This window comes from Protopterus annectens, chromosome 8.part0 (assembly GCF_019279795.1).
Source record: "Protopterus annectens isolate FY-2018-M chromosome 8.part0, PAN1.0, whole genome shotgun sequence".
In the NCBI taxonomy this organism is placed as follows: Eukaryota; Metazoa; Chordata; order Ceratodontiformes; family Protopteridae; genus Protopterus; species Protopterus annectens.
Genome location: NC_056741.1, coordinates 1,145,526,276 through 1,145,550,749, shown reverse-complemented (window position 1 = coordinate 1,145,550,749; position 24,474 = coordinate 1,145,526,276). Strand labels below are relative to the sequence as shown.

Sequence of the window (24,474 nt, the reverse complement as noted above, 5' to 3'; positions counted from 1 at the left end):
TTCAGGGGTCTAATATCTCTGCACCATGAAACCTGGCAAAAGATAGCAAATGACAGATGGGTGCAGGACATAATGTCCAGAGGATATATAATTCCCTTCTCCTTCCCCTGTCCCGTAAACAAGTCAGTTCCAGCCGTTCCACCCAGTCAAAAGGAACAAGCAACATTAGGAATCCAAAAGTTGCTAAGAGAAAGAGTCATCCAAGAAATCCTCACAGACCAGAGAGGATCTAGAACTTACTCAAGATTTTTTTTAGTTCCAAAGAAAACAGTGGACTGAAGACCCATTTTGGACCTTAGCAATTTAAACAAGTCTGTAGAAAAGACCAAGTTCCAGATGGTGTCACTAAAGTCGATACTTCCATTCCTGGAAAAAGACAATTGGATGTGCTCTGTAGACCTTAAGGATGCTTACTACCACATTCTAATGGAAAGATGATCCAGAAGATTCTTGCGCTTCTGGCTAGGAGACAGTCACTTCCAGTTTCGAGCTCTGCCCTTTGGTCTCACTACAGCCCCCAGAGTGTTCACCAAGTGTATGGCTGTAGTGGTGGGTCACCTGAGATGCAGAGGATTCCATGTGTTTCCATATCTGGATTACTGGCTCATAACCGCCCTGACCAGGCATTTTCTGCTACAAACCAGGGACTATACCCTTCAACTATGTTCCTTCCTAGGTATTACTGTAAACTTCGAAAAATCTGCTGTGGAGCCATGTCAAAGCTTACTCTTCATAGGAGCAGAGATAAACACAACTACACTAGGAGCAAGACTCCCAAAAGACAGAGTAGACTATCTCCGCCATTTCACACTATTAACGGCGGTGGTGGTGCTGCGGTAACGTTGTCCTGTTCGATTCTCAGCTAGAGCGTCTTCTGTGTGGAGACATGTGTGAATGAGCATACCTTCGTTGAAGGTTGTGCATCAGGGCTGGCAACTTGGCATGTAAAAATCTACTGCCAATCATTAGCGGACCGGAGTTCCTCTGTGGCGACCCTTAACCGGGAAAAAGCCGAAAGACACAACAATCAGGAAGACACGAGTCTCTGCAAAACTAGTTCTTCAGGTACTGGGAAAAATGGCTGCGTCAGTCTTACTCATTCCCTTAGCTCATCTGCATATGAGAATTCTTCAATGGTTACTTTTCACACAATAGCCACTCATGGAACTTCAAATGTCACACAAAGTTATGACAACCAATGCTTGCAAAAAGGACCTCCAATGGTGGATTTACTCTCCACTAGTATGTCAAGGCTGTCAGTTCATGTCCCCTCAACCCCAGGCCACAGTGACCATGGACGCTTCTCAGATAGGGTGGGGGGGTGCATTATCTAGAGAAGACAGTCCAAGGAATCTGACAAGAACATGAGGCTCACTTGTGCAAAAACATCCTAGAGATGAGGGTGGTGATTTTAGCATTGGAAGCATTTCAAGACACTCTCCCTCTAGGAATGATAGCAATCCAGTCAGACAACATATATATAGTCTGGTACATAAACAGGGAGGAACCAGATCTTACCCTCCTTTGTCGAGAAGCTGTGAGGGTCTGGGAATGGGCAACTGCTTCCAACCACTTTTTGATAGCAATGCACATCCTGGGGAAATCCAGCGTGATTGCAGACAAACTGGGTAGGGTCATACTATGGCTACATGAGTGGTCCCTCAGTCAAAAAGTTATGGAAGAGATTTTCCAGAAATGGAGCCCGCCTTGCTACGATCTGTTTGCATCACCTAACAATGCCAAATGCAACAACTATTTTGCCCTCATCCCTCCTACGGGGGAGGCCCGATTGGCCTCCGGGACTTCTTTATGCCTTTCCTCCTATCCCCTAATTCCCAAGTTTTTGCAGAAAGCAAGTTTGTTGGAGACCACAATAATCCTGATTGCCCCCTATTGGTCTCGTGAGATCTGGTTCCCCTTTCTTCAGCCTCATCTTTGGGATGAACCATGAATTCTGGACCTTGCTCCGGACCTTCTGACTCACCAGTCAGGGATGGTTCACCCTAACCTGAACAATCTCAAACTAACATCTTAGCTGCTCCAGTACCTCTCATCACCAGGTTTCCTCTTCAGTGAAACACATCTTATCTTCCCATAAAACGACCATGCGAAAACTGTACAGGAGTGAATGGCAGAGATTTGTTACATGGGCCAACAATAATCAGATTGGTTCCTTTTTTTGCGCCCATACATTCTATTCTAGAATTTTTGGCAAAACTTTTTAATGAATGAGCTGCTGCAGCTACTATTAGAGTTGACAGCAATTTCTAACTTCCATATATTCCATGTTTTTAAACTACAGTTGGCATCTCCTGTAGTGTGCTCGCCCGGCCCTTGTTCTTTTCTTGCATGCATGTTACCTCTTAAAGCAGCTAGTACTTAGTGTTCTGCATTTGTGGCTGTCTGTATCCATTTAAAAGAAGCAGCGATAGTGCTCTTTACAACAATTATCTCCAGACAGCTTGGTCTACATCATATAAAAAAGGGTTTTTACAATGTATGTGCTTATTCTGCCATTTTGTTGCTTGAACACTTTTCTGTACTGTTTATCTGGGAATGCATACTATTGGATACACTTTTTTCCCCTCCTGTCATATTATTGCTTGGTTTACAAGTTTGACTCTTTCTTCACTTCCTTATTAAACTGTCTATTGTTGTTATAGCTTAGTTGACTGTAAAGGTACCTGTTTTTCTTCACTTACCTGTACTGTTGTCTTTCTGTTCCTGGACGTGGCAAGGCAATTGATTGTTCTCTGTAGTCGTTTTTTGGCTCTGGGTTGTTCTGTCAGCTCAACCTTCTCTTCTCCTTATACTCTATTCATTTCCTTTTAACTTTTTCTTCCCTTTTTATTTGTCTTTTGTTGCATCTATACTGTGTGACTCAGCCTGTTTTCATCTGCTGAATGTAGTCCCACCTCCTCTTGCCTCTTTTCCAATCACAGTCAAACCTTAAGTTGTTAAATGTCCAGTCTTTAATCAGCACCATTTTAAACTACAGTGGTGCCGTTGGCGTCTCCTATAGTGTGCTCACGAGGTATGTTGATTATACTAGTGTATAATTATTCTTTGAACACTTTATAAACTATGGTTTTATGCAGTTATCTATTGTACTATCTAATGTTGATATAATTGTGCTTCATAGGTTTGTATTGCCTAATTATGACACATATATATGTTGCAGCCTTAAACTTGCGATATTGTTGATTTCTACAGCACCATGTGTTTTTCGGATGTATTGAGATTGTGTTAGCACTGTACAGTGGTGTTTTTAAGTTATCTCTTCTATTTTATGACTGAGTAGAACTTGTTTCATTTCATTTATTGACACTATTAATATGTCTTATGCACTTGAAGGTATTGCGGCACTGGAGAGACAAGTTATGCTTCTGTTAAATACCGCTATATACATCAGTGTATTGTACATTCCATTTTACTGATGTTTTTAGGTTGTAGATGTACTTTAATTTGACATTTCCCATTATATTACATTATGGAGTATGGAGCTGTCTGTAACCAATGCAAAATGTCTTGCGTATTTCTATTATATGGTCATAGGATTTTATATATTGATGCATGAGACAGTTGTGTTACTGACTGCTTTTAAACCACTATTTCAACTTTCTCCTTATACAGTATATGTTATTAACCATGTGTCATTTTTCCTCTCTCTTTATTACAGGCCCTTGTTCTTTTCCTGCACGCCTGTTACCTCTTAAAGCAGCTAGTACTTAGTGTTCTGCATTTACAGCTGTCTGTATCCATTTAAAAGAAGCAGCTATAGTGCCCTTTACAACAATTAGCTCCAGATAGCTTGCTCTACATCATAAAAAAGGGTTTTACAGTGTATATGCTTATTCTGCCGTTTTGTTGCTTGAACACTTTTTTCTACTATTTATCTGGGAATGCACACTGTTGGATACCCTTTTTCCCCTCCTGTCATTTTATTTCTCACTTTACAAGTTGGACACTCTCTTCACTTCCTTATTAAACTGTCTGTTGTTGTTATAGCTTAGTTGACTGTAAAGATACCTGTTTTTCTTCACTTACCTGTAATGTTGTCTTTCTGTTCCTGGACGTGGCAAGGCAATAAATTGTTCTCTGTAGTTTTTTTACTCTGCCCCGCTCCGTTCACCCTCGCTGTGCTCAGGCTGTCTTCGCTGCCCTACCCTGTCTCCATTTCCCACCCACCCTCACTACTCATAGATTTATCCCAGCCACACATCACCTGACTCACTTGCCACACCCACACTCACCTAAGATACCATCCCCTTCCTCTCAACCCACCCACTTGTAAACACACCCTACACCACATACATCTCTTCTTCCCTCCCCCATCCATATCCCTGTAATATATACACCTCACTGACATTATGCCACTAACCCTCCACTCCCATCACCATACCATCCCCACACTTCTGCTCTCCTTATCCATCTGCTTCTACTTATTGTCCACTAGCACCACTTATCACCACCCACTCACCTATCTACAATGTTTGAAATCCCCCACCTTTCTACATACCAAAGTAACACCTCCATAGTTACAAACATACATCCAGTCACCCATCACCCTTTCCTTCTTCAACTCGCCTCTCCAGTTCATTACACCTCACAGCACAAGAAACACCCTAACCTCAAATATCACTTCTTTACAGTTTTCTACATTAAAACCATTGCTAACATAGCAGCTTAGCTACTACTAGGAGGGGATATCCACGCCAGCCCCGGCCCAATGACCATCTCAACTGCCGCCCCAACCCCCCACTTAAACAGAAATCCACTGACATACTTCTACTAAACATAAACATTTGTAGTATTATGAATAAAATAGAACAATTACATTCAGCCATCTTTCTATATAACCCAGATTTAGCAGCCATCACATAAACATGGCTTAAACCCCATATTAAAGACAACTCCATTGCCCCACCTGGCTTTAACATATTAAGACTAGATAGAATAGCCAGAAGAGGTGGTGGCATTGCCCTTCTCTACAAATTCAACTTAAAAGTCCACCTCTTTCATAAAGAAACCACAAATTTTGACAATGTAGAAACTCCATTCACCAAACTCCTTCTAAACCAATACAAGTAAATCAACCTACTTACCATCTATATACCACCAGGGGAAAACCTTAATACCCTAGAATCTATACTCCACTGGGCTTCCCACTCACTCTCCCAAGAAACTATAATCCTAGGTGATGTCAACATCGACTGGAACAGTATACGCTCACCAACAGTCACCAACCACATAAACCTATACAACTTCAAACTTATACACACACCCACACGAATTGACAAGACCAGCAAAAGGGAATCCACCCCGGACTGGATACTCACCAACCAGCCCAACACTGCCCACCTATGTGGAACTATGTGGAAATGCTCCAACCAACCCTCATTACTACAAACCCACTCCTGAAATAATTTCCCCTCAGAGCTATTCTCAGAAACCGTACAATCCTGCAACTGGGCTCCCCTAAAAACCCTTCCCCTAGATACTGCAGTACAATACTCCATATTCCTAAAAATTCTAAACCAATTAGCCCCACTAAAAACAGTTAGGGTACGCAATAATCCCTGGCTAGAGAAAACCACTAAGAACATACTTAAGGATAGGGACAAAGCATGGAAAACATGGTGACAATACAAAACACCCAAAACTAGACAAATTTTCTCTGAAGTTAGAAACAAAGCAAAAAAGCAGGTCAAGATGGACAGACAAAATCACTAATTACCTTACAAAGGAAATACAGTAACAACCCACAGAAATTCTGGGCTGCAGTGAACAACATCCTCCAACCCAGAAAAGCCACTACACCACCACCAAACATTGAAGGTCCAGACCGTGACATAGCCACAAACTTCAATAACTATTTTACCTCTTCCATAATGAAACTCATGAATGCCAACCACAAACCCCAAAATGCCAAACTAAATCCCATCCCCTTCTCACTCAAACCAGTACAAACATCTATCATTCAAAACTCTTAGCAAAACTCAAACCAACCACTCTCGCTGCTGACAACCTACCAGCTGAATATCTCCAAATTGCATCTAAGACCATTGCCTATCCCATCTCCCTACTCATTAATAGATCTATTTCTGAGTGCACCATTCCTTCCTTGTGGAAAACCTCATATATCATCCCTCTCCAACTACTGTCCCATTGCAATCCTATCACCCCTATATAAGATTCTCGAAAAGTGTATCCACCACCAACTCCTTACCCACCTACTAACCAACAACCTACTATCTCAAACCCAACATGGTTTTAGACCATCCCGTAGCACCACCATTGCTCTAATTAACTTATACAATACCATTAACTCACACAGGAACCAAGGGAAACTGGTCTCTACCACCTTCCTAGACTTATCCAAGGCATTGAACACAATTTCCCACAATAAACTCCTTACTTGGCTCTCTGAACTCAACCTTGACAGTCCCACTCTGCACTGGTTCAGTAGTTACCTAGCAACCACTCACAATCTGTCACATGGGTCAACTCCCTATCCCCCCCCCCACTCCCCATCACTTGTGGTGTCCCCCAAGGCTCAATCCTAGGTCCCCTTCTCTTTAACAAATTTACAAACAATCTCCACTTAGCAGCCACTAAAGCCGATATTGTTCAGTATGCAGACGACACAGCCCTAATCTGCTCAGCATCCAACGTCCATCTTCTACAAAGTAAAGCCCAATAATCCTTTACTGAAATAGAAAACTGGCTAAAGAGTAACCAACCGAACCCCCAAAAAACACAGTTAATGTTATTCCATCTGACCAAGCACAATGACCCCACCTTCACCATTCTCTTGGCCAATAACACCCTCATTACCCCAGTAACCGAGGCAAAACTCCTAGGCATCACAATTGATCAGCAACTTAAATTCAACAAACACATATCCCAAACTACCTCTAAAGTACACAAGAAGCTAGGATGTCACTATTGTAGCAAACAGCTCCTAATCCCAGAGTCTAGAACTACCATAGCCAGAACTCATCTCCTGTCATCATTACTTTATGCCACTCCAGTTTTAACCGACATTAATAAAACCGACCTGACCAAACTCTCCATATGCAACAATAAAATAGCTAGGTTCGCAGCCATTGCTAGATCACACTCCCATCACTGCCAATCCCTACTTAAACTACACTGGTTAGAATTTCCAAATTTACTACGTTGCCACCAACTCATCATAGCTCATCAAATTCTTTACCAGCCTGACAGAACCCCTGCCCTAGCAGGCATGTTAAATTTCCACAACTCTAACAGGACACTACGATCCAGTAACAAATCCCTGATCAAAGTCAATCCATGTAAGAACAGCTCTGGAGAAGCCCTATTCTCCTGTGATGTTGCAAAAGCATGGAACACTCTCCCTCCCAACCTCAGGCTACAAAATCGCACAATCGTATTCAAAGACCTCCTTAAATCATACCTTTATGCTAACCCTCTTTGCAGCTGCAAAGATCCCACCTGAATCCTCAACCCACTGTAGGCAGCTTACCCCCAATGTCTCTGATGCTCTCTTTACACCGTCGACTATGTGAATTGAATAGTCTGTAAATATAAATATGTACCTATTTCTGATGCTCACTCTACACTGTCACCCATGTGCAGTGTACAATTTTTGCAAATATTGTGAATATGTACTTATTCCTGAATACCTACATACACCTACTGTACTAGTACTGTAAGGTATGTGATCTCCTGACTTGTACTATTAGATTGTTATGCATTTAACTGGTTTTGCCTTTTATGTTAGTATTCTATCATATGTTAGCCAACTCCCTATTTGCAATCAACTGTCACTCTGTAAAAACCTATGTATTCACACTGTAACTTCTTGGAGCTTTTCTCCCCAGGACTCCGCTGAAATGGACACCTTCTGTCCAGTCGGATTTTATCCTGGTAAAATAAATGTTAAATAAATAGTAAATAAATAAATATAGGAGATAATGGTTCTGGAATTATGTCACACAGACTTTGTAAAAGCTTTTTTGAAAGGAACTGCTATGGTAAGACCAGCATATAAAAATCCAACCCCCCCCCCCCCAGATCTCAACTTGGCTATTACTTCAGCCAGAAGAGTTTCTGAATTACAGGTTTTGTCAGCTAAGCCCCCATACCTAATTTTTCATAAGGACAGAGTTTCTTTATGCACTAAACCCCTCTTTTCTACCAAAGGTTATGTCAGAAAGTAACCTCAACCAATCTATAGGGCTACCAGTTTTTGTCCCTAACTTCCAAAATAAAGGAGAATATTCACTGCACCTCTTAGATATTCATAGACGGTTACGTTTCTACTTACATAGAATTTCTGAAATTAGAAAATCAGATCATCTCTTTATCGCTTATTCTGTTGTTAAAAAATGTCAGCCAGTCACAAAAGTCACCTTATCTAAATGGCTTGCACTATGTATACCTTATATTTATAATTCAAGAAACAGACCACTTCCAGATACTGTTAAAGCTCATTACACAAGGTCTGTAGCTACGTCTGCGGCTTTTCAAGCTATCATTTGATAACATCTGTGCTGCAGCCAATTTTACACTTACCCACTTTCCTTTTTGATTCCAACCTACACAACCTACTATCAGTCACTATTACTTTGTTATAAACTGTAAAACCTTTTAACTGCAGAATACACATTATTTAATACTTCAGAGCCCAACAGTCTCCATTTCCTATACTGCCGCCCTTTAGTTCTTATCCAGAGTTATCTTTTCCTCTGGCTCTTATAATTTACTGTTACCTGGGCCAGTCCACCACCTTCCTCACTACCGTCTTCTGTACACTTACCCATTTGATTGTTTTTTTTTGTGTGTGTTTTTTTCTTTCTCCCAGCACACTAACAGACCTGGGCCAGCCTCCCTGCCTTCTCTCTCACATTTTTTACCTTCCTGCCTTCCCCATCTCCGCTCTATCCCCGTACATTTCCCGTGTCACTGGATCTATTCACTTTCCTCCCTCCCATAATCCCTTGCACCATTTGAAATGCTGATCCTGCGCTTGGCGCCTTCCTCTTTTCCCCTGCACTCAACTAGCTGCAGCTTCTTCATTTTTTTCTTTTCTGCTGATGTACAGCCACCACTCCAGTTGCTAGTCCCAGGGTAGACTTCGTTAAGATGCCCCATTTCTTCTGCACCTTCGGGACAGAACGCAAGTGTCTTTTGCTCTGCTCAGTACTGTGGAGCTGTATACTAGATAGACAGCCAGTTTTGTGTTCATATTATCTACAAGATGCTTTAACTACTTTTGTGTACTGCAGTTTGTATTTCTGCTGTGTTACAGACTTTGTACATATTACATAGTAACAACCAAACTTTCTCTCAGTGGCCATCTACCATTGCGGTGATTACAATGAATGCTATTAATATGTGATAAATGTGGTACTGTAGAGAACTACTAGAGATTGCATAAACACTTGTAACCTGACTGCAAATTATAGTTACCTGCTATAGTCAGTCTTCCAGCTGAACTGATCGGCAGTGAGCAGTTACGTCTTATATGTATGCATTTGGTTCATTTATTTTTTAAATGCTCTTTATGTATGCTAATGTTTTTGTAAGTTCTACTAGTTGTCCTCCAACCACAGTGTAATGGGTACATTTGTAGTCATCTATCCCTAGGCACATTCAGACTGCATTTCCGGCTTCCATAGTTTACGAGGTCCTGTAATGAATATTTTTTTCATCCTTTTGGATGGTAACTGCTATAGCTGAGTTAACCACCACATTACAGTGTGGCATATAACCCTCCTGCTGTCTGCCTATTACCTTTAGATTTTCAGGTGAACTGCCCAATCCTTCCTAGTTGGTACCTACCTCCTCTTTTTGCTTGCTGTTTATCATACATTTCTGCCAGCGTGTTATTAATCATCTAACTTTGAGTAGTCCTGTACATTTCCCACAACAGTGTTAGCTTACATCTATCTCCCATAATACTGCTATCTAGCAGAACCCTTTTTACTAAGCACAACAGCAGGGATATACACATAGCATGGTTAATAATCTTGTTTTTGTTTGATTTTTGTTTTCTGCTTTGTCATTACTCATGTTTGGAAATACTAACTTTACAACTGTCTTCAGTGAACAAATGCTCAGTATAAGATTGTGTTAATAACCCAACTGTGTGTATTTCTGCTGTCTTTCTTATTCCCTATATACTACAACTTTACTCTTAATACTGCTACCTCTACTCTCCCACCCATCTGTACTTCATCTGCTCTGCACCATCTGCTGTTCCTGCCTTTGCCTGATACCTTTTTCACCTCCCCCCTGCTAATCACTCCCTCTCCTATTATTTTAGGTACTACTTCCAACTTCTCACTGGTCTACTAAGCCACTGACCTGCCTGTGTGACAAGAGTGAAACCTACACTTTGGAGCTTGACTTTCCTGGTATCTTGCACCCAGACATTTCCCAAGGACTTTCTGTCAGTTTAGTAGATGTACACCCAGTAGCTTGTAACAACTTTAGAATTCTGCTTTATTGTAATGGCTCTCCATACATCACCAGTCCGTGCTCTAGCCCCTCTCCCACATCTTATTTTTAGCCAAAGATCTACCCTTTGAGACTACCCTGCTCAGACTACTGATTCCTCTTGCTGTCTGGCTAACATCTCCAATCCCCTCCCTCTACTATCCCCTACCTCTCTCTCCTCTGGTAGTCTTAGATCTCCTTCCTCTCCCCTGTACCCCCCCCGCTACCGTTTTTACACTCACCCACTTTCCTATTTGACTCCAACCTACAACTCCCCACTATCAGTCACTATTACTTAGTTATAAACTATAAAGCCTTTACTTTGTTATAAACTATAAAGGCTTTAACTGCAATATACACGTTATTTAATACTTCATGTCTCAGCAGTCTCTATTTCCTATTCTACCAGCCTTTAGTTCTTATCCAGAATTATCTTTTCCTCTGCCTTCTATAATTTACTCTTTGCTGGACCAGTCCTCTGCCTTCCTCTCTACCATCTTATATATACTTACCTGTTTGTTTTTTTTTTTTTGTACGCATGTGTGTGTGTGTGTGTGTGTGTGTGTGTGTGTGCGTGTGTGTTTTCTCTCAGCACATTAACAGACCTGGACCAGCCTGCTCTATTCACCTTCACTACGCTCAGGCTCTCTCCACTCCCCTACCCTACCCTCATTCCCACCCACCCAGGGATAATTTATTTATTCTTCCACACCTCATTTGAAACCCCTCCACTCCTACAATTAACCTATAACAGTCCATCCCCTACCCAAACTCTAATCCCTCCCTCTTCCTTGCTCTCTCCCTGTAATACTACTCACGCCACCCACTTGTGCATCAGTCCCAGACTCCAATTACTGTCCCTCCTGCTCCATCTCTGCCTGTATGCTTCATCTTTCAAATAACATCTTTCTTGCTCTAACCTGCCTACCCGAATACCCTTTCCAACACCCTTTTATTCTCTGCAGTCTTTCATCTACCTGTCTCATTGTTTTATTCACTGCAGTCTTTCATCTGCCTGTCTCACCCAAGCCATTACCCAAACCATTACATAACATGTTAGCAAACTTTCTCCTATCTCCCTTTCTCCTTATCCTCTCATTCTTATCTTCTTATTACACTAACCTATTCTACTTGACACTATTTCCAACTCTTTCAAACATCTTACAATACTACCCTGTCTTTTCTTATCTTCCCCTCACTCTATAACTCCTCCTACACTCAGTTCTACAAAATAACACATTTCAGCCATACTCAGTCTACCCCCAAATATAAGGTAAAAACCTCCAATCACTATTTATATTACACCAAACCTAATCTTCTTTTAACCCTCCTGCTAGATGGAGACATCCACCCCAATTCTAGCCCATCCTCTACCAATATCCCCATTGCTGCTAGCTCATCTACTATAAATCAACACCCCTCCTCTCCAACAGAACACATCTCTATCTACTCTCTCAACCGTCAAAGTCTAGCCAATAAAATTTCTGATCTACACGCTTGGATAGCCATCATTCTCCTCACATCCTAACACTGTCTGAAACTTGGCTAAAACCTCAGATTTCAAATTCTGAAATCCCACCCGCCTTTGTTGTTACATCTTCTGTCATGACAGACCCTCTAAAAAAGGGGGGAGGTGTTGCTATCATGTACTCAGTGCTATTTAATCTCTCCCCCCATCCATCCCCATCCCTGACTTTCATCCAGCCAAGTTTATCATTCTCAGCTGTCACCTTAATCCACACAAAAAAATTGCTATTGATGCCATATATATTTCTCCTGGCAATAATATAGCTATTCTAGAATCCATTCTATCCTGGATCTCCCAACATTTGCCCTATGAGAATGTCATACTGGGAGATGTCAATATTGATTGGAATAAGCTGTCAACTAATTCTCCTACTCTTAGCATTATCCTTTACAGTTTCAGTCAACTTATCACACCCACCACCCATATTAACAAAAACACCTCCTCGTCCCTAGATTGGATACTAACATCCAACTCTAACCACTGCCACAATCCTACTGCTATACCCGACTCACTAAGTAACCACCTCCCTACCTTCATTCAAAGACTGCTCTCCCACACCACCAAAACCCAGCTCTATAGGGAATTCCACAGTCTACCTAGCTTCAATGGGGGAAACCTTTAACAACCAACTCTCTCTAGTTAATTGGTCATACCTCTATAACCTTCCACTAAATGATGCTATTCTTAAGTTCAGCAATACTTTCCTTAACGTAGTGAACTCCCTAGCACCTGTTAAGAAAATTAAAGTCAAAACAAACCCTGCTCCCTGGCTCACCAAAAACACCCTCTCCATAATGAAACTTGGAGACAGTACTTGGAAGCAATGGTTAAAGTCATAATCCTCCCCTCTCCTCCTTAAATTCAAAGAACTAAGAAACCTCACAAAAAACACATCATTCAAGATGAGAAAAAATTCTATCTCTCAAACCCAAATAAATTCTGGCACACCGTGAACACACTTCTTCACCCAGGTAAAACCACTACTCCAAACCCTTTCCCCAATAAGATACGTGAAACTGCCACTTCACTCAACAATTACTTCATAGAATCCATTTGTAAACTGACCCCCCCTAGCCAAAACCAAACACAACCCCCACCACCCCAAGCACCTGCCTCCCCATCACCTTCTCCCTAAAACACAAAAACGCAAAACTTGCTCCCCCTCCTCTGACAACCTACCACCAGAATTTCTCAGACTTGCAGCTAATGCTATCTTTTACCCCATCTCTATCCTTATTAACCTCTCCATCAAACAATCCACTGTCCCTGACATATGAAAATCCTTCTATACTATATCTCTTCACAAAGTAGGTAACTCCACAGATCCCTCCAACGTTTGACCCATAGCCATACTCTTCCCCCTCTCAAAAATCCTTGAGAAATGCATTCATAAGCAACTTCTCAAATACCTACTTCAAGAGAAGCTTTTGACCACCTCTCAACATGGCTTCAGGCCTCATCACAGCACCTCCACAGCCCTTCTATCCTTCACCCAGTCTGTCGCTGGGGCTAGAGACAACAATAAACTGGTGTTGTCTCTTCCTCGACCTTTCCAAGGCATTTGACACTGTCTCCCACCCTAAGCTCCTATTAACTATCCAATCTAAACCTCTCTTCCTCCACTATTCTTTGGTTCTATAAGCTGTCTTAACAACAGACTGCAGTCAGTTAGATGGCAATCCTCTAGCTTTCCTTTCCGATTTGTCTAAACCGGGGTACCTCAAGGATCCATCTTAGGTCCTCTATTCTTAATCATCTTTACAGACAGTCTCATCTCCACCTGCTGCACTTGATCACTGATTCAGTATGTGGATGACTACTCTTGTTACCTGCTCTAATAACCTCACTGACCTCCACAACTGTACTTAGAATGCTTTCAACACCATTGAACATTGGCTGATCAACAACCAATTCATCCTTAACCCTAAAAAAACTAAATTACTTCTTTTCCTTCCTAAATCCATGCCCAAGCATAGTGGCTCCTTCTATATCTCTTCCCTGGACAGCACTATCATACATGCTGACTGCCATACCAAACTCCTAGGTATTGCAATAGACAGTCCAGTAATATTTGACCTTCACATCCAGCATTGCATTGAAAAACTAATAAAAAAAATGGGTCTACTATATAATAACAAAAAATATCTATCCAGTGTCGCAAGGGCTTCTCTTGCCCAAGCCTGCCTCCTCCCCTGCCTACTCTACTCTTCCCCTATATTTACCCACCTCCAGACCAACCTTATAGCCAAACTTGAACAAACGTACAGCCAAACTGCTAGATTTGCCTGTAACCTCCCTTACAAAACTCACCACTACCTCTCTCTTAAACAGCTAAACTGGCTTGAGTTCCCTCAACTTCTCCAGCTATCTCAGCTACAAATGGCCCATTTACTAATTAACAAACCCACAATCTGTCCCTCTCTGACCAGTCTTATATACCTCTATGTACCTGCACGTCCTCTGCATAGCTCAGAACAATTACTACTCAACACCGACAAGCCAAGCAAAACAATAGGCAAATTGCTCTATAAATGCTCAATACCCCATATTTGGAACAAACTCCCTTGTAATATATGTTCTATCACATCTACCTCGCTCTTCAAAAAAGAACTACAAGACTACCTTGCTAATACTTTTTTTCCTGCTCCTGCATTCACCCTACCTGACTCCTCAGTCTCTCTTAATCATACTCTGCTTTCCTTAAGAAAATATTACATATAATGTACAACGTCTCTTCACTCTACTTATGAGTTATATGTTTTAATTCACGTTCTAGTTCCAAAACAGATTAAATGTCTTGCTCCTATTCTACTTTTCTCTTACCTGCTTATACTTAACTCTCATTTATGCCTTCTCTGTCTCTCCATTTCTACATCAGTATTACTTTTTTATTCTCCTATCTGTTTTATCTTATAAGTTCTACATATATGTCTCTGGTTTATTTGTTATGTTAATATGAGAACAGTGATAATTTTTTTATCTTTTGTATAAAAACTTTTATACTCTGTTATCTTCTGCAGCTTTTTTCTCCATTTTATATTTGCTGTTTTGTATATTGCCTGTTGATATGTCATTGCAGCGTGAGTATAATTCTTGTATTGTTAATATATTGTATTTTTGTTTTGTTCTATGTGGAGCTTTTCTCCTCGGGTCTCCACTGAAAATGGGTCACTTGACCCATTTGGTCTAACCCAGTCAACAAAAAACAAATAAATAAACTTGAGCAAAACCTCATACCTTTTACTCATTACAAAGTGGATTTGGCTTCTAGTAGTAGATCCTCTTTCGGTTCTATGGTTCTGAGGAATATTCTCCCATGAGCCACCCAAGAGTCAGGTTGCTTGGGACGGGGTCCCATCAGTGAGAATAAAGGCAAGATTGACAACATCACATAAAACAGTTATGTACTTACCATGGCATTCCATGTGGGTTGCCCATCTCACCCTTTATTCTCACAACCCTTCCACCATACCCCCCCGCCCCGTCCTCTTGGGAGACTAAGTAGCACAATTTGGATATTACAGGGCCATATATCCTCAAAATTTGTTCTTGTGTATTTTTTGAGGGATAGATATATATATATAATTTTGGGTGACTTCAACTACCCCACCATTAACTGGGAAAACTACTCATGTACCAACTCCTTAGCGCAACGCTTTCTGGAATTCATAAACTCCAATGCCCTAGATCAACTTATCCACACCCCCACCAGGGGCAACAATATCCTAGACCTAGTCATTACCAACATGAGTGACCGGTGTTCCACACCTGAAGTCAACTCCTCGTTGGTCCGATCCGACCATAAGCTAATCACCCTTGATATCCACATCCCACCCCCCCCCATTAAGGAAACCACAGTAAAAAATTTCTCCAAAGCCAATTTCATGCTTCTTAAGACAGAAGTAGTGAACTTCATGACACCCATGCAGATGGACAATACAGTTACAACTGCTGAATCCTACACAAATGCACTCTATAAGCACTTACATGAGTGCATGGATCGTGCTATCCCAAACAGAACTAAAACGCTATCCTCCAAAAAAAGGAAGCCAATCTGGTGGTCTCCTGCCATAAACAAACTGTACAACAGAAGGAAGAAACTGTTGCAAAAGAGAGTAAAATCCCATGAGTGGAGGAGCTCCCTGGTCAGCCTCAGTAAGAAGCTGAGATCCCTTATAAGATCCTCCATAGCTAGCTACAAAAATAAAATCGCCACTAATTCCAAGGACAGCCACTAAGCATTCTATAGCTATGTCAAGAATCTCAATGGCAACACCCAGATCTGCTCTGAGTTACAGCACAAAGGCAGGAAAATTACAGAAACAACTGATATTGCCAACATCCTGGCAGATAGATTCAGTGCTAACTTTACCCCCCCCGACTCACCCCCTAAAGGGCCCATATTTATACAGGAAGAATGCAGAGTCCCTGTAATCACAACTACGGAGGTGAAAGCTGCACTCTCTAAAGCCAAAAACACAGCATCCATGGGACCGGACAACATCCCAGGCTGCGTTTTACATGAACTTCAGAATGAACTGGCTCCCCACTTAAGCACCATGTTCAGTAATAGCCTCGCATCAGGCTTTGTACCCACTGAATGGCGCACAGCAACAGTTATCCCACTCCACAAAGGGGGAGCCACCACTGATCCCGGGAACTATAGACCTACTAGCCTGACGAGCCTGGTCTGCAAAGCCATGGAACGTTTCATCATGGAACTCATAAACAAAGACATTGGTAACCTCCAAATTATGGATCCCACCCAGTTCGGGTTTGTGAAAGGCAGATCATGCCTCCTAAACCTGATTGACTTCTTTGAGGCAGTCACCAAAGCCATAGTATGAGGGTAAGGTGGTTCACACAGCCTATCTTGACCTCGCCAAGGCTTTCGACACCATCCCCCATTCTGGAATTATAGCTAAACTCAATAAACTAGGCATAAATCCATACATCACAAGATGGGTTGCCAACTGGCTCACTGACAGAACCCACACTGTAAAAGTTGCAGACTCCAAATCTGACCTCAAACCAGTGACAAGTGGAGTACCACAGGGTACCGTCCTGGGACCGCTCCTGTTTGGTATCTACTTCTCTGAAATACAGGCTAACACAGAAGGCCTCTGGCTAATGAAGTTTGCAGATGACTGCAAACTATGAGCCATAGTCAAGTCCCCAAATGATGTGAACATCCTACACAAGGGCCTCTCTGAGACAGATGCCTGGTGTCAGAGCCATGGCCTCAAGCTCAATGCCAAAAAGTGCAGTGTCATCCCCTTTGGTAAAAACTCTGTACCCATGAACTACCACATAGGCAGCAATCTACTTAACACCGAATGCGTGATAAGAGACCTTGGGACCCAGTTGGACAGTAGTCTAACCTTTGATAGTCACATTGCCACAGTAGTCAGGAAGTCCTTCTACATGGCACACCTCATCATAAAAGGGTTCTCATCCAGGAAAAAAGAGGTCATCGTTCCCCTCTACTCGACACTCATTAGACCCAGTATAGAGTACAACCCCCCCCCCTTTTGGAATGTACCTCACAAGACATCTGCAGCAGTTGGAAAGGCCACAGAAGTACCTCACAAAGAGGATTACTGGACTCAAACAAATGCCCTACAATGACCGCCTCAAAAAACTCCAGCTTTACTCCGTAGCATATCGCCTACTCAGAGGTGATCTCTGCCTAACATATAAAGCTATGTCAAACCCAGAGCTGTTGGACATGCTATGCCTAAAGAAATCCCAATCCCTCTGAGCTACATGTTCTAGGGACCTAAACCTTGTCACTACAATAAACAGGACATGCTGGAGGGATAGATTCCTATCCCAGAGACTTCCCATACTCTGGAACAGGCTACCCATCTATGTCAAGCAAAGTTCTTCATTAGCACTCTTCAAGAAAAATCTTGATGAGTGGATGGGAAATAGGAAATACACCGCGGGGATCACTTCTGTGTCTCTGCTCGACAGTGGCAGAGGAAAATAACTTTCTTGGGTGGCGTAAGCCAGGGAACCTTGTTGGCTAGGCTTACGTAGGCCCTTGGGCCGATAGCCTAGTACCTACCTATGAACCTATATATATATATATATATATATATATATATATATATATATATATATATATATATGGGTCTACCTGAAAAGGTAAGTATGTGATAGTGACGGACGTTAGGGTAGGGTGCGGCTCAGGTAAGTTTGCAATAGTGACGGACGTGAGGGTTAGGGGCAGATTAAGTGAGTTAGGATTAGGGTGCGGGTAAGGTAAGTGTGTGATAGTGACAGACTTAAGGGTTAGGGGCGGATTAAGTGAGTTAGGGTGAGGGTGCGGGTAAGGTAAGTGTGTGATAGTGACGGACCTTAGGGTTAGGGTTTGGGTTAAGGTTAGTGCATAGATAGTTGTGTATGTAAGGTTTAGTGTATCTTTGTCAGGTTTTTGGTGTGCTTGTGTTGTGTGTGTGTGTTTTTCGGGAAAGGGATTTGTTTTGTTGATTGGTCGGGATTGTGGTTTGTCGGGCATGTGAAGTTTCGTGTTTTTGAACTTTCGGTTTCTTTCGGTTTTGTCTTGTCGGTTATTTCGTTGTCTGTGTTTTGGCATGTCGGTGTTATCAGGTAGACCCAGATATATATATATATATATATATATATATATATATATATATATATATATATATATATGTATATATATATATTTTTTTTTTAACTCTATGACACTGCTAGGGGCAGACAAGATCTGAGGAAGCTAGGGGGTTGCATTATGGGTAAAAGAGGCCCACGAGCTTTGCTGAAGACCTTGAGCTAGCAAAATGACTGAGACGGATCCAACAGATTAGATCCGACCCATCACTGAGAATATGGACAACACACATGGAATGTTATGGTAAGTACATAACTTTTGTTTTTGACAACATGGAGAAGTGTAGAAATAAGTGTCCAAACTTCCTTTTTCAAAAACCGATACCTTATCCAGAATTCCCATATATCTTTGTTTAACTTCTTACTCTGATCTACATACCCTGGTCCTCCACCAATCCACTGCTAGGTCCCTTCTAGCTGTCTGATTTGTCTGGACAGGAAAATAACAAGGGAGACACTGTACTCTATAACCAGGCTTCTCAATTCACTTTTATTTGCGTATAAACAACATTTCCTTCCGACACAGATTTATTTAACAAAGAATTGTACGTTTGCCACTGTGCTTATCTTCGGCCCATCCCAGCATCTAATTATCCCACTCTTCGTGGGTACCACCATTTGTTTCTTTTTTTCAGATAAATCCCTGCACCATTTGAGAATGGAACCTTACTTAAGGTAGGGAATCTCCAATGTCAGTGAATTCCTCAGGCTGGAGTGAACCTAATTGTCACTTCCAATGGTGCATGTTCAGATATGTCTGTTGGACAAGTCTGTGTGATGCTGAATTAATTGTTTTGTTGCAAGGTAGCTTTTTACAGAGGTAGAATAAGTTCTGGGTAATTAGTATGTCCCTCCAATCCATTTTGTATGTATTTTGATGAAGATTCATATCTGTATTTCTGGTGTTTTTGGAACTGTTTGTCTTGAAGATTCACAAGAGCTCAAGAAGGGTTGGTCCCTTAGTGGAACATAGATCTCCACATAAGAGTATGTAAGACATGGAGTGTAGTGAGTTTTTATGCCTATTTTAGTACCCAAGGGTCTTTAGACCAGTAACTTTCTTAATTAGGGACACCTAAGGCCCTTCTAGCTGTCTGATCTGTCTGGACAAGAACATAACGAAGGGGTCACTTTACTATATAATTGATCTAATTAGAGAAGAATACAGACGGGTGATACAACTCTATAATTGATCTAACTCGGCACGTAAAAATCTACTGCCAATCATTAGCGGACCGGAGTTCCGCTGTGGCGACCCCTAACCTGGAAAAGCCGAAAGACACAACAACAGAGGGGTAATATCTTTGGACCTAGATGAGATACCTTTAGTTATAAGCTGCTCTAAATATAAGGATATCCTGAGTCATGAAGCTGCATCAAAGGATAGAAGGCATTCGACCAGTGTGCCACTATCCCCGACTCCCACATCTTTTTGGAGTGGGGTGTTACCTTAACTTTAAGTTGGAGACAAGATTTTTTTTTTAACCAAATTCTTACTATTCTTGGTTTGTGAAGATTTAATATTGCTACAGTGACGCTGTATCAGGGGGTCTGAAAGCAAACTGAGGAGGTAAATTGTTTGCCTTTAGGTACTGAGGTGGCCCATTTTCATTGAAACCCGAGATAAAAAGCTGCACATAAATGAGATGTCATATACAAACCTTAATAATCCAATATTTTGACGTTAGAGGTGTTACAGTAATGAATACAGTGGCACCAGCATACACGTAAGATAGTCATATATGTAGTCCATGAGTACTTGTTATTTGTAGTGCAGTCATCAAATCACAGTAATTTTCAAACAAAAAATTACATATTTTCATCAGTTTGGTCTGAAGGTATAGAAAAGTGGGCTGTTAAGAATTATGGGAAAGTGATATGGTGACTGAGATCACTTACCCACCTTCTTACTGTTTTTTAAGACCTGTAGAAAAGGAGTGCTAATTCTTAGTGTTAACAAGACAATAATGTTCCCTAAAGCAATTTTGGTATTATCTGAATAAAGAAAGGTAACCCGATCACTAAAAACAGATTATCGTATAGCTTTACCAAGCTTGACATATGAAGAATAAAGAGGGGTTCAATTTCAAAGTCCATGGCCATGTAAAATTAGGGGGACTTGAAATGATTGGGATTGCATAGGCTATATTAAATTGAAGAGAGGCAACAAGATAACTAGTGCATGCTTTTAAATGTATGTCCCCTCCTCCCACACCCAACAATAAGCAGATTGCCTGAATTTTGTCCTTTGGAGATGATTGTATAACAGTTATTCCTGGTTTAGTTACTTTAGTAGAGCACTTACATTGCAGCCACTAGCATGCTTAAACCTGTGTCATTTTCAGTGTTTATTCTGAAGTCATACTGAGCTCAGTTTAGACCGATAAAATGTAGAATTGAAGAGAATTTATTGGAAGATTTTATATGGGATATTGTATAACTGTATCTGTGATATGGTATGTTGCAACAGGTTTAAAAGCATGTACACATCCTCCAGTAATAATATTTTGTATTATTTTAAGAACCTTCAAACCAGTCTGATGTGGACATAAATGACAGACAAAGTCCAGTAGCAGTGCCTCCACGTCGATTTAAATCAAAACGCTTATCTACAGGACAGCTAAATGGGTGCGCTGATCAGGTATGTAAACTGTACTGTTATCACATGTAGTCACTTTTAACACATTTTTGTTTAACCTTTAAATATGCATTTAGTAATCATTTATTGTTCAATTACCAATGTTTTGTCATAGACTAGTGAAGGGGCTAGCATACATTTTATCCATATTCTCCATTTTCATCATGGAAGTATTAACCTGATTTGCATTTTAAATTGAATGTAGCTTATTCTAAGAAGAGAACAGAACCTGGTTTTGCTCCTTTGAGAAAAACAATTTCAGTTTCACATTACATGTTCAGCTTATGATTCATTGTCATTCTACCCCATACACTTTTAATGAAACCATCTTCAACAATTTAGAGATGCACTTTGCTGCAAGAACCAAAATACAGGATCAGAGCAGTAATGAAGCCATTGTAGCCTGATGTGGAGTAAAAGGTACTGAAGACTTATGTCTCTCAAATGAGACAGAGGATTTAAGTACCTGGGCATTTATATGGATAATTATTTAATGACAGTGGAGACAAAAATCCAGGAAGCCATGATGGAAATGATACTTAGGGGCCTGCAGTGTAGAGCTATCTTGATAATCTCCAGTCACTGGCCAGGTACCTCTGTTTAAGATAGCTTTCCTAGCAAGAGCTAGTTGTCCTTAGTGCATGCTGCTGTTACTGGAGGATAGCATTTAGTTTATGTCCTCTCTTGCACAAAAAAGGTATAGTGAAGCTTCTATTAGGAGGAGCAAAAGAAAAGAACTTCTTTCAAGGAGCAAGGTAACTTAGGAGAATCTGAAGGGGTCAGTGTGCTGAAGAGTACCCTGCTGTGTGGCTCAGAAGAGTGAAGGCTTGACTGCAGCCCAGATAACTCGTGGGTATTTACTTAGTAGGGGGAGCAAATGGGCTGACCCCAATTAGGCAGGCTTGATATGCAGCAGGCAGTGAGACAAAAATGCACAGAAAAATGTTCTGAATTTTAAGGAGTACAGTTGCAATAATGTGATTGCTTCCCTTTGGTGACTGCTTGAGAACATCTGCGTTACTATCTAGTGGGGAATGAGAGGGCACAGTTGAAGAAATTTGCTATTTCTAGCCACTCTTTTGCCTATGTTGCAACTAAAAATATAATTCTAATCATGTGGGCAACATTGCTCTTGACAGCCTTAAAGTAACTGAGGTGTGAAGTATAGAGTGAAGATCACAAAAATTTAGATTAGGCAGGCATAGGTTTGGCTAAAACAGATCACCACTAGTTTCTCACACAAGCCACACAATCCAGAATATTAGAACTAATCGCAGATTAGGCAGCCGCTGGTTTAGGCAAAAAGTGGGCCATCACTAGCATCTCACAAACCATATAACCCAAAATATTGGGTGAATTAATCAGAAAATTGGCAACCACTGGTTTAGACCTACACAGGTGGAGGCCAGACTGTTAATGTAAGGAACCTTGTAGCATGATAACTCTTGAGATATTGGGAGTAGGTCAGCTCTAGAACTGCACTGGCTTGGAGAGGGAAGTATGCAGCAAGAAGTATTTATAATATATTTTATGAGGCCCTTTTCCTCTGGCAGGGAACAGGTTCAACTGACAAAGATTAGTGGTGAGAAAGATGAGCTGAGTTAAAAGCAAGTAAAGTTCACTACACCATTCCTATGGCAATGTTTAAAGGAGTCAGATCATTGGTTTAATTTAGCATTTTACATATTTTACACCTCATTTTATCAGTATATCACATGAAATCTCAAGTGGTAGCTACCTAAAATGTGGAAGAAAGCATAAACAAAACCTGTATAGTTCTTTGTAAGAGTCCTTGTCTTTGTGGGAAGATATTGAATCCTAAAATAATCCAGTGGTGGATTTAACAGGCTTATTTTGCAAGTAGTCATGTATTTTGGGCATCTTGGCAAAGGAATTATAAAATGCAGAGATAATCCCCACACTGTCACTTTTTGATTAAGTTATATGGCTTAAGGCCTGGCAGTCAGAGTCTGTGCTTAGTTACTTTGAGAGGCGAAGACCACAGAGACTTCGCTTCAGTTGTTTGAAAGTGTAGGACAATAACATGTAGTGATCTGTAATAGAGATGTGCATAACTTGGGAGAATAGTGATCCCTAGAAAGAGGAATGAGCCAGGAGCAGATATTGTGTCTGTGTGGAAGGATAGTCATATTGTTTAAATTATTTCTGTCATTTTGTCCCAAGGAAAAAAAATCAACAAATCATATTAGTCTACAGAAGACAGTTCCTCATAGACTATGTCTGCATCCTTTTCCTGCTTTACTACTTTGGATACCCAATGAAATGAGATGGTCTCCATGCCCACCGGGTTGTGTATGTGTATTTATATATAAAATGTGTGTGTGTGTGTGTGTGTGTGTGTGTGTGTGTGTGTGTGCATATATGTAGTATATATATATATATATATATATATATATATATATATATATATATATGTATAAAATATGTGTGTGTGTGTATATGTAGTATATATATATATATATATATATATATATATATATATATATATATATATGTATATATATATGTGTGTGTGTGTGTGCGTGTATATATATATATATATATATATATATATATATCAGACTTTGTATCCAAGTAAGCAGGAGCCAACAAGCAAAGACAGGTACCAGAAACAGCACAATAAGTAGAAAATAAACGTACATTTTTTGGCTAGGCTTGTATGGGCCCTAGGGCCGATAGCCGAGTATCTACCTATGAACAAGTGCTGCCACCAGACCATAGGACATAAAACTTTAATTAAACAACAAAATAAAATCAGATCAGCGCTTTTGGGTAACACACAAACCATTCATCAGATCTAATACCATTGAAAGAGACAGTGCAATTTAAAGTACTTAAAAAACAATCAACTGCTGGAATTCAGGGCAAGGCCCACTTATTAACAATTTAGACCTTCCTCATTAATCTCTGCCCTTTTAGAGATGGTTTCAATGGAATATTCACATTCAAGCCTGGAAAAACACAGGCTTGTAACTTAGCAATCCATTTCATGTCATTTATTTTAGTTTTCAAGGTAATGCCTCCTCCTCTAATAGTAATCCTTGTTACCTCCAGAGCCATAAATGTAAACTAATGCCCTTCCATCTCTGAATAGGGGTCGATATTAAAACATTCAAAGTTCTGAAACTTTGATGTTCTAATATGGACCCCTTAAAAAGAC

The 24,474-nt window shown here is 40.8% G+C and overlaps 1 protein-coding gene across 1 annotated transcript in view; it reads left to right on the top strand.

Annotated features, from left to right (window-relative positions):
- The window catches only part of LOC122808415 (F-BAR domain only protein 1-like), a 2,144,012-nt gene that overhangs the window by 1,731,786 nt on the left and 387,752 nt on the right, over nucleotides 1–24,474 (top strand). The window contains exon 19 of the mRNA XM_044079378.1: nucleotides 21,178–21,296. Within this exon, the coding sequence (XP_043935313.1) occupies nucleotides 21,178–21,296 (119 nt within the window). The remainder of the gene's footprint in view (nucleotides 1–21,177; nucleotides 21,297–24,474) is intronic.